The sequence below is a fragment of the Diceros bicornis genome, chromosome 4, assembly GCF_020826845.1.
Source record: "Diceros bicornis minor isolate mBicDic1 chromosome 4, mDicBic1.mat.cur, whole genome shotgun sequence".
Taxonomy (NCBI): Eukaryota; Metazoa; Chordata; class Mammalia; order Perissodactyla; family Rhinocerotidae; genus Diceros; species Diceros bicornis.
The window spans coordinates 77,113,691-77,125,700 of record NC_080743.1 but is presented as its reverse complement, the minus strand read 5'-3'; the positions used below and the strand labels follow the sequence as shown (position 1 = coordinate 77,125,700).

The following is a 12,010-nucleotide window of genomic DNA, read 5'->3' as shown; positions in this document are numbered from 1 at the left end:
CTAATTTAACAATCCAGGTGAGAAATACTGAGGACTTCAATTAAAACAGTAGGAATAAAGGAGTGGTAGTGGTGGTACAGAGAAGGGTTAAAGAAGTAACTTGAAACAAAATTAAGACATCTTTGTAAACACTTGATTGTGGAGAATTAGGGAGGAGGAATCAAGGATGACTCTTTGGTCACTGGCTGAGTAACTGAATGTATGTGGTGCTATTCACTGAGATAGAGAATGCAAAAAGAGGAACAGGTAACCAGGGTGGGTATGGAAGAATTCAGTTTGGACACTGTATATGAGATGTCTGGGATATAAAAGTAGTAAATTTGTAAACCCAAAGTAAAGAAGACAGAGAAAGGTCCGAGACCTGACAACAATCATTAATTGAGTACTTGCTATGTGCTAGGCACTGTTTTAAGCACTTATCATACATTATTTTGTTTAATTCCTCCCAACCATCATATTATTACCTGCATTTCAAGATGAGGAAATGAAGTTGAGAGAAGTTCACCAGCTCCCCTAAGGTTACACAGGAAGCAGATGCTGGAGTCAGGTTAGAACTTAGGTTCACTGACTCTAGCTCCTGACTCGTAACCACTACCTGATTACGGTGATGAGACTTTTACAATACTACTGCTACACTAGTGATGGTGATGATGATGAAGAGAGCAGCCATTATGTATTGAGCATTCAAAATGTGCCAAACACTGCTAAACAATCTACACGGATCATCTCAAGTAATTCCCAACAACCTGCTCTTAAGAGAAGTATGATTATTATACCCAATTTCATAGATGCAAAATTGAACCTTAGAGAGATTCTATTATTTCCCAAGATCACAGAGCTCACAGGTAGCAACGTTGAGATTCAATTCTAGAATAGATAGAGGCATCTTAAAATCTGGAAACAAGGTAAATTTTAAAGAATGAAGCTTATGTAAATGAGAGGCTGAGAAAATCTGCAAAAAACTGAGTTTACTGAGGGAAAATCAGATAAGCAAAATGAACAGAATCATTAAAAATACGATTTTTATAAAATACCTGACGTTTTAAAGAGATCAACTCCATATCCAGTTGCCTCAGGATGGTGTTGGCTGCATTAGGACTACAGGAAACAGCTACCACATCTTCTTGGGTTAAATACATGCCCTTAGGTGGACGGCACTTAGAACGCTGAGAATGATGGCGGTGTTGTAAACTCTGATACTCTCTCCTTCCAAGTCCAATCTTGCTCGTTTGGACTGGTTGTTCAGTATTACCCTAGAAGAATAAAGACAGAATAAAAGGTAATTTGGTTTTTACACATGTATAAATTGAGAACAGTATATGACTAGTAGAAGTATCTGCTGCACTAAGTACACCTAAAAAATCTTCCTAACCAATTATGTCACGTATGAGTCTAAACACACGCGCACACACACAGCACTCATCAATTAGGGGAAGTGAGTATACAACACAATCTATCCTTGATTAATTCACTCAATAAAATGTACGATTTCTATGCCCAGAAGACTATGAACAAATGAAAAAATAAGTTGGACTCTAAACTATTCCTGCTTGCTTTAAGATGGGATATATCTTCCCTCAGCAATAAAGGGCAAAAAAAAAAAGCATAACTTAAGTGCAGTTTTTTAATAAAGTAAAAAAGGGGCAAATTAGGAATTATGACAAGTGGAAGATTAGACAGCTAGTAAAAAAGAGATAACATTTCATCCTCACTTTCGAGTTGCTGAAAGAGAACTATGCCTCTTAAAATTAAAAAGGACTCAGAATTATCTTAATCCTGACTACATTTCTAAACTCCATGTCTATTCATCCTCACGTGAATAAAATGTGATTTTGTGTTTCTAAAGAGGTAGGCAAATTCTAATAACTATGAACAAGAACTCTTAAGTAGGATTTCATTATTACTTGCAATATTCTTAAAGTATGACATAAAAATACAATATTATTCTGTGTTTCTGAGACAGGAATCCATTAGAAACTGTGTCTGTTAGGTTGAAGGCTATTTCATTGAACAGATTTAATAATCCAGTTCTTTAGAAAAGGAACTCTGACTAAAAGTCATAAAACAATTGTATAATGAAACACAATCCACTTTCATTGCTTAAAACCCACCTCAAAGCAACACATGGCAGATTTGACGTTCAGGGAAACTCCTCCCAGTACAGCACTCCTAAAATTGCTAGGTCAAGTATTTTTTTTTCAATCTTTTAAAATTCATTTCTGAGCTGGCAGAGAGGTGAGGAAATTCCTCAGAAATCAGAAATGATGAGAAAGCAGGACTCCAGAGGGACAAGCGAGTATGCAGGAGCTGGCATTTGCCTAAAGCCCAGGCTTCAATGGACAGCAGGTGCAGGGTACAGCAGATCAGGCCAGAACTCTGGAAAGGGACTCCACCACTGTGCGAAGCAGAAAAAACGCCCCTGCCCTGCAGAGGGAGAGGATGATTAAAGGGGGTCATACCTGTCTCACCCTTGGCTGAATGGAAAGGAAAGAAATCAAAGAAGGTCTCCCCTGAGAATCCCTAACCATAGGCCTACATTCAGGCAGGTTTGGGACCTGTCTGGCCTGCAAATCCCAAAATAAAAAATTTAGTTCAAAGTGTCTCAGGTTGGTAGGGCCTTCCGACACTTAGCAGAAGCAAATGCAAACTGTCTCTAGAAGAATGTACTTTAAACCTAGGTCTCAAAAATTTTCCACAAGTTATGTTCCAAGGAAAATGAGCTCACAACCACAAACTGCTAAACAAGCTCCATAAGTGAGAGACAGCAGAAGCAAACAACAGAACTATATATGCAAATATTGCAGATATTAGAACTACTGGATAAAGAGAATACAAGTGTGTTATATGTGTCTAAAGAAATAACAGACAGAATTGAAAATATGGAATATTCTTATAAGGCATCAAAGTCTACCAAAACTGACCAAGCAGATATGCAAAAGAACCAAATAGAACACCTAGAAATAAAAAAAATTTTATAAACAAGATTAGAAACTTAATGGATGGGTTACTTAGCAGACTAATAGAGCTCAAAAGAAATTAGTGACTAAGAATGTACATGTGAGAAAAATGCCCACAAGGCAGTATAGAAATATGGAAGGGCAAAACGATGGAAAATATGAGTGGTTAAGAGACATGTGCAAGTCCATTATATTTCCAAAAGGATTCTCAAAGGAAAGGAAAGAAGAGAATGAGGGAGAAGCAATATTCAAAGAGGCAACAAATGAAAATTTTACAGAACTTAAGACATAGGATTCAGGAAGTACAATGAATCCAAAGCAAGTTTAAAAAAAGAAATCTACACTCAGATACATCAAAGTGAAACCATAGAACACTAAAGACAAAGAAGAGATCATAGAAGCAGACAGAGAAAAGACAAATTACCTCCAAAGGATGCAAACTCGCCTGACTGCAGACTTCTCCACAGCAATGACAGAAATCAGAAGCAGTAGAATAATATCTTCGAATAATAACTGTCAACCTAGGAGTCTAACCCCAGCAAAACTAAGGCTTCAAGAACAAGGGAGAAACAGACGTTTTGGACATACCAAGACTGACTGTGTTTATAACCAAAAAACTTCACTGAATTAACCTGTAAAGAACATACTTCAGGAAAAAGGAAAATTCTTTTCAAAAAAAGGTCTAAGATTCAAGAAAGAATGGTGAGCAAAGGAAAGTTTAAACATGTGGGTAAATCTAAATAAACATTGACGATATGGTTGAGAGATTTAAAAAACCAAGATGTAACTAAAACTGGACAAAAATAGCATTAAATCAGGAAAGTAGTGGTTGAAGTCAAAGCACTCTAAGGGTTTCTGATTTGTATTAGTCAGAAAGCCATTAAAAATGTCAATGTTAGACTTTAAGTTAAATATGCAGGATAAAATTTCCAGAGTACACAATAAAAACAGAAATATAGAAACATCCCCAAACTAGTAGAGAGCAAAAAGAAATGGAATGAGAGATGGATTCTCAATCCAAAAAAAAAAGGCATGAAGGAGGGAAAAGATAACTAGAAAAAGCAAGTCAAATGGAAAGCAAAAATATGAAAGAACAAAAGTACAAATAGATCAGTGATCATGACCAACATAAAGGGGCTAAATTCTCCAGATAACATATAAAAGCCCATCTATATGCTCCTTATAAAACACAGACTTAAAATGTGAGGACAAAGAAATGTTAAAAGTAAATAATAAAGACATACCAAGCAAATACTTAACAAAAGAAAGGTGGCAAAGTTATATTAGACAAAATAATCTTTCAGGCAGAAGATATTACAAGATGGGCCGGCCCCGTGGCTTAGCGGTTAAGTGTGTGCGCTCTGCTGCTGGCGGCCCGGGTTCGGATCCGGGCGCGCACCGACGTACCGCTTCTCCGGCCGTGCTGAGGCCGCGTCCCACATACAGCATCTAGAAGGATGTGCAACTATGACATACAACTATCTACTGGAGCTTTGGGGGAAAAAATAAATAAACAAATAAAATTATAGAAGATATTACAAGAGATGAAAGGGTCATTACATATTGATAAAAGGTTCAATTCAGCAGCAAGATAAAATAATTCTAGACTTCTATGCAACTAATAACAATAGTTTCAAAATATAAAAAGTATCACTTCTCAATAACTGATCAGATAAGCAGATAAACAGCAACAAAAATCATGCTGGCAAGCAGTAAGAGATTATAGATTTCAATCACAGAATTGACAAGCTTCAATTAATTGACACCTACAAAACCTTGCAATCAATCGTTAGAGTATATAGGCTTCTCACATGTGGAAAAACATTTATGAAAATTCCATATTCTAGGCTTGAAGGTTTTAAAACATGTCATCAATTTCCTCAACATTCCAGCCATTGAGAACTGGGGGTCTATAGCCCCTCCTCTTGATTCTGGACCAACTTTAATAACTCACTTATAACCAACAGAAATGCAGCAGAAGTGATGCTGAGTAACTTCCAAGGCAAGGCCAGAAATGGTTGGGTAGCTTCCACTTAGTGCTTTGGAGATGATTACTATGGAGGAAACCAGCCCATGCTAAGTAGCCAGATTACTTAAGGACTACCAGGCTAGAAAAGAATGCTAGCCAACAGCTAGCATATCAACTACCAGACATGTGAGTAAGCCAAAAACCTTCAATAACATCCTACTTGATGCGGAAACATAAAAATCATTCTCTCTAAGATCAGGAATAAGATAAAAATATTTGCTATCATAACTTCTCTTCAACATTATACTGGTGATTCTAACCGGTTCAGTAAGGGAAGAAATAAAAGGTATATAAGGATTGAAAAGAAAGAAAACTATTATTTTCAGATAATATAAATCTCTACATAGGAAATGCAAACTAATCTACAAATAAATTACACAAAGGTTTCATTTCTCCCCAGTTTATATGCAGATTCAATGGAGCATCTAGTAGGGCTTTCCTAGGAATCTGATAAGCTTGAAGAGCAAGGGGTCCAAGAATAGCCAAGTACTTACTTCTTAAGAACTACTACCAAGTAGTGGGACTTACCCCAGCAGTTATCAAGACTCATTATAAAGCTCTAGTACTTAAGACATTGTGGGACTGACAAGGGATATTTAACTGACAAGAAGAGCAGAATAGAGAGCCATGCATATATAGAAACTCATATATAATAAAGCCGACACTGAGACCAGTTGAAAGAGAGAAACTTACTTCCATATTAGAAAACAAATAAATAAAAATGGATCTCTGCCTCACAACGTGAACAAAACTTAATTACTGGTAGATCAAGGACTTAAGTGTAAAAAACAAAACTTTAAAGCTTAAAGAAGAAAATACAAAAGAATACTAAAATTTGAATATTTACATGCTTTTGATGAAATAGCTGTTCATCAAAAGCATGTAAAAAGAGTACAAAGATAAACCACAAATTGCTAAAAGATCTTTAAAACAAATTTAACCAAAGGATTAGTATCCAGAATATATAAAATATTCAGTAAGAAAAAAATTTTTATACATTCTGTCTTTAAGAAAAAGACAAAAACAACCTAACAAGAAAGTAGGTAAAAAACAAACTCAAATAAGCATTTTCAAAAAAAGACACAAGAGACAATAAACAGATGGAAAAATATTCAGACTCATTAGTAACCTGATGAATGAAATTGAGAAGACAACGAGATACCACTTCATATTACCAGATTAGTAACATTTTAAGTCTGATCATATCAAGTATTGGCAAGGAAGTGAATGAGAATTCTCATAGCCCAATGGAAGTACATCAATTGGGGAAAATGATTTGCCATTACCGAGGAAGTTGACCATGGTTATACCCTAAAATAAAGAGTAATCCCACTCCGAACAATCCTAGAGTGTTGTCATTCTTGGCATTTTGGTGGAACAGTCTGTGCTATGCATGTCAGGAGAGCTGGCATCCCTTTCCTACTATATGCCAGTGATGCCCTACAATCACTGTAACAACGAAAAATACCTCTGCAATTTCTAAATGCCCCTTATGGGGTCAATATTAAACCTAGCTAGAACCACTGTCCCAAAGGAACTGATACATGTGTATCCAGGATATGTTCTTATCTGTATTGTTCATAATAATAAAAAATTGGAAATGATGTCCACTGATAAGAGAATGGATAAGTTGTGGCATATGCATAAAATAGAACACTATAATATAGCAGTGAAAATGAATTACAAAAACAGGTTGGACAACAACAAAAAAATGCAGGTAGCTGAAGAATACATACAATATGATTCCATTTAAATAAAGTTTGAAATGCAAAAAACTAAATTAGAGTTGCTCAGAGAGACATACATATGTGATAAAACTATAAAAAAAAAGAAGTGAATAATTGATAAATTTCAGGGTAGGGTTCCCTTTTCAGGATAGAGGTTCCCTTTTCAGGATAGAGGTTCCCTATGGAGAGAAGGGAGGAGGGTGCAATTAAGGAAACATACACACAGGACTTCTGTTTCTTAAGCTCAGTGATGGACACACTGGTGTTTGTTTTATTATTATTATTTAAACTGCACATATTCTGTGGTATGTGTAGTCCACAATTTTTAAAAGTTAAAAAAAACCCTACATAATGTGTCAACAACATGCAGAAGCAGCTAAGGACCTGTGTTAAAGGCAGTAATACAGTATCATTCCCTGCTTAGTGTCCCTATCATTTGTGAAAGAGCAGAGAAATGAAAGCAGCTGCTGACATACAGTGCCAGCCCTGGACCACACCTTGCAGTATCCTTTTAATACTTTTTAATTTATACTCCTCTCATGTTATTTGCCAATAGGATGAGATCACAGGCAAACAAAAGACCAACGCGTTTGTAACATCTTGAATAGCTGGACAAAACAGTAATCCACAAACATATACTTTCTAGATAACTAAACTCAAATCTGTAATCTCTCCTATCTGTACAGTAATTAAGAGTTTATAATGTGTATTCTGATTCATTATAACAAATCTGACTGAATGCTTGCTATGTACCAGGCCCTGTAGGTAAGACACAATTCCTGTAATCAAAGCGCTTACCACCCAGGGAGAAGCAGGTGGGGGAGGGAAGACTAAGTAAACAAGTCCCACTTAGCTCAATGAGTACTGCAATAGATTTAAAGAAAAATAAGGAGGTAGTCAATTCAAGATAAGGCACAGGAGATTTCACAGAAGCTACATCTTGTAGAGTTATGAGGAATTTCCTAGGCAGATTTGGGAAGAAAGGGAATTCCAGAAAAAAGGGACCAATATAACCATAGAACAAGAGCCAGGGAACTAAAAGTCTTATCTAAAACACTGTTAGTAATTTGAAATATGTGGGGAGGGGAAGAGAATGCCTAACTAGAGAGTTTGTGTTTTATCCTATAGACAAAGCCATCGAAGGGTTGCAAGCAGTAAATCTGGTTTTAACAAGAACAAAGTGAAGAATGGACTGGAAGGTGTGGTGTGGAGAGTCTGGACGCATGGAGATAAGACAGAAAATTTCAATAATTGAGAGAAGAGATGAGAACATAGAACTAAGGCAGTCACGCAGAAGAACAAAGAAAAAAACGACAAAATTTACAGTTATTTGAGAGAGAATTAAAAACAGTAATGACAAAATGAATAGAGTAATAGAGAAAGAGAAAAGTCACTAAAATTGAGACACAATGGTTAAAAAGGTAGACAGGAATCAGACAATGGTGTTACAAAAGTCAAAGAGAGATTTTCAGGAAAAGGGAGGGGCAGTAACTTGAAATGATATAGAAAGCGCAAGTAGAATACAATGACTAATCAATCACTGGGTGTGGCAGTTAGGAGGTCACTGTTGACCTCTGTCAGCAGTGTCAGTGAAGTGAAGGGACAGAAGACTGACTGAAGCAACTCAAGAGTGAAGTAGTGCTAAGGAGTATATAGTTTTTTCTAGACTGGTTGAGAGATAGTCATGCTTTTAAATGGAAGACCTGAGCATACTTCGGGGCTGCAATGAAAAGGCTGATATGGCATAGAGACCAGATAACTGATGGAAAAAATCCTAGAGGCGATATGAAGGGGTGGATAGAATCAAACAAGCAGTGAAATCATACATGACAGGAGAACAGACCTTTCTTACTGTGAGAGAGGCATTCAGGCACAAACTGATAATTCAGAAAACATTACTGAACATCATTTCATATTACGAGATTTGTAACACTTTACAAGTTTGATCATATCAAGTATTGGCAAGGAAGTGGACAAGTACTGTGTAAAGGGCAAGGGGATACAAGATGCACAATGTAACTCAGTTCCTGACTTCAAAGAGTTCACAGCTTAGTGGGCTAAACAGTAGTTTTAACATCGTGTTCTAAGCGTAAATACACTCAGTTGAAAAGGGTAGTATGGTAGCACAGAAGTTAGGGGGAGGGCTGGAATTTCAGGGAGTTCCTGCTTGAAATCTTCTCTGTGAAATAGGTGAAGTTACTGGACAAGTTTTTGGGGGAGTGGAGCAGTGGCAGGCCATGTGTGGAAAGGGATGAATGGTTCAGAATAGCTGCTCAGATAATAAAACAACAGCAACTTTCATTCAAGATTTATTATGTCCTAGGTACTGTAATAACTGCTTTTAGACATATTCCTCTTTGATTCTCGAAACAATCCCATTATTTTCATTTTATCAATGGAAAAAACTGAGGCTTAGAGGTTAAAAACTGAGAGGTGCTAAGGACTACAGAACTTAGTCCTTAGAGATCAGAAACTTTTTTGTAAGTAGCAACAGTTTACATGACTGTGCCATTTTCTCCTGCTGTGCTTTTCAGACCAAGAATAGCAACTGATCCAGCATTGTGGGTTTACAGGGTTAAGGAAAGGATAGCAGAAAGATAAGGGAAATGGGGAGTTAAAGATACTGGGAAGGGAGCAATTTAAGTATCTGATCATTGGGTCTGTGGTTCAAGGAAACAAGGCAAACTTGGAAAAACATGAAGGAATCGAGAAATCTGAGAACATTTAGCGCAGTAGTAAGAAAATTAGCAAAATACCAGGTTTAGGTGAAAGTAGGATTTTTAAAATTTCATTGATAAAAGAGTTTAAGATGATCGGGGCTGGCCCAGTGGCATAGTGGTTAAGTTCGTGCACTCCGCTTCGGCGGCCCAGGGTTCACAGGTTCTGAGCCCAGGCACGACCCATACACCACTTATCAAGCTATGCTGTGGCAGGCGACCCACACATAAAGTAGAGGAAGATGGGCATGGATGTCAGCCCGGGGCCAATCTTCCTCAGCAAAAAAAAAAAAAAAAAAAGAAAAAAAAAGAGTTTAAGATGACGACAAGGGCCAGAAAGGGCCACGGCATTGAGTTCCTTAAGAGGAATGGGAGTCATTAAACTGGATGAGGTCACATTCTGTCTCCAATCTCAATGTTATTTTCACTACTCTACAGCTGCCTATACCTCATAAGCCTTTACCTACAACTTCTGGCCTATTTTTTACAATTATTTAATGCTTTGCATTAATAAATGAGCATGTATATTAATTTGGCCTTTCCTTAAGGATTTTAAGTCATCATTATTACCATCATATTGAGGAATATGAGTGCTTTTCTAGTTAGAGATTCTTCCATCCCTTCCTTTGAGGCAGCTTTCAATTTTAACTGCTGTCAGTATACTTGCTACTAATTTCTAATTTCCTATAACATGGAACAAACAAAATGTTTTCAAGAAAAACTGGGTAACAAATCAGAAAGCTTAATTTTACACCTAACACTATATCATCTGAGGGTGGTTTTCTTTCTTGTCTATGGATTAAAGACTAGGTAGGGATCATGGCAGGGCTTTTATACTTCTGAGTGGATGAGATAACCCAAATATTACTTAAACCACTGGCTAATCAGAGTTCTAGGTAATACTGTTTTTCTAAAACCTCTAATTAACATTGAAATTTACTACCTCCTAAACCATTAGATAAAAACATTTTTCTTAATATGAAGTACTATTCATTCTTTTTGAGTGGATTTGTAGAACAATTACAAGCACTCTAATGATCATTATTACCTCTTTCTTCGCTTCTTTTTTGGGATCATAATCACTATCATTTCCATCCATTGGGTGTGTTTCTTCCACCTCATCATCACTGAGAAGAAACAAAGATTAGTACACTTCATTCCCTTCTTTTTATTCTATTCCAGTGCTCTTATCAAACTATAATATACCTTGCTAATAATTTTACTAAATATCCCCCAACAGAACAAGAGTTGTCCTTGGGAAGATGAGCTTTTATAATTTAGATTTCTGTAGTGTTTAGAAACATTTATCCTTTGGCGCATAGAGAATCATCTTAGCAAACACTTCTAGCTACAAAATAGAGACTCAATAGGAAAAATATTTAGAAAGAAATATAATTTGTGAAAGAGAACAGATATATTAACTTGATATAATACTTATTATTTCAGTTCTCCAGTTGGAGGATAAAGTCAGACAAAAACCAGGAAGCAAAATGATTTTATAATACCAGGAATATACAGCTACAATAATGTAGACTTCAGTTACTCAGGTAATTGTGGAAAGAGCATCTTCTAGAGAATATATTTCTCAATATATTGTAAATATATGTATTGAATATATCAATACTAATAGGAAACATTTGTGATTATGGTTAAACAAAGCTCAAATATAACTCAGTTGCAATGTTTGCTGGCCATGATTAACAGTTAAAGAGCTGAAGAATTCTTACTATTAAGATTTGTGATCACTCAGCTCTTCCTGTCAGAGCAGAAACATGAATGTACGGATAAAAAGTATTTACAATGTGTTGTGATAATTTTTCTGCCTTAGGAAACGTAAGCAACCCAATACAGTGTCCCTAACAACGTAACTACAAAAGGCATCCAACCTACCTGTCACCCTGATTATGTCTATTGGCTAGTTTACGAGCCTGGCGGTCCATCAAGCTTGTCCTAGATCGAGTTTTTTTCCAGGAATAGTAATATTTTACAAGGCTAGCAATTGTCTTATCTGGAAGCTTGAAAAAAAAAAATCATGTTAGTATCAGTAAGTTTAATTCATAAACTCTGATTAAAAGAATAAATAATATTTCTGATATTATTCTTTGATACTTCACAAATAAAGGCATAGATGATAAATATTTTCATGGGTACCTTTATGAATTATAGAGCTAAAACATGCTGCTATAATCATGGTACCCCACCACACCTATGTCATTGACATTTCTGAATGAATACTCCTATTTTTTCTGAGGTGGCAGGGGCGAGAAAAACGTTACAAACTAACATGGTGAGAATGGCCCCAGAAGTCCCCAGCACAGTCAATATTAGTATTCAATATTTGTTTTCCTTAAATAGTTACTCAGTTCTTTTTTTCCCTTCTATAAATTGAATTTTTTTTATTGATGTGTAATTCATATACCATCAAATTCACCAGTTTAAAGTGTACAATTCAGTGGTTTTTACATTCACTAAGTTGTGCAACCATCACTATTTCATTCCAGACATTTTCATAACCTCAAGAAGAAACCCTATCCCATTAGCAGTCACTCCCCTACTCTCCCCTTAACCCAGTCCCTGGCG

The 12,010-nt window shown here is 36.3% G+C and overlaps 1 protein-coding gene across 5 annotated transcripts in view; it reads right to left on the bottom strand.

Moving 5' to 3' along the window:
* Positions 1-12,010, bottom strand: part of RCOR3 (REST corepressor 3) — a 48,122-nt gene that overhangs the window by 21,183 nt on the left and 14,929 nt on the right. For all 5 annotated transcript variants that reach the window (XM_058539786.1, XM_058539787.1, XM_058539789.1 and 2 more), the window contains 3 exons: positions 11,321-11,445; positions 10,479-10,557; positions 1,035-1,253 (listed from right to left, as the gene is read on the bottom strand). In XM_058539786.1, coding sequence (XP_058395769.1) covers positions 1,035-1,253; positions 10,479-10,557; positions 11,321-11,445 — 423 coding nt within the window. The remainder of the gene's footprint in view (positions 1-1,034; positions 1,254-10,478; positions 10,558-11,320; positions 11,446-12,010) is intronic.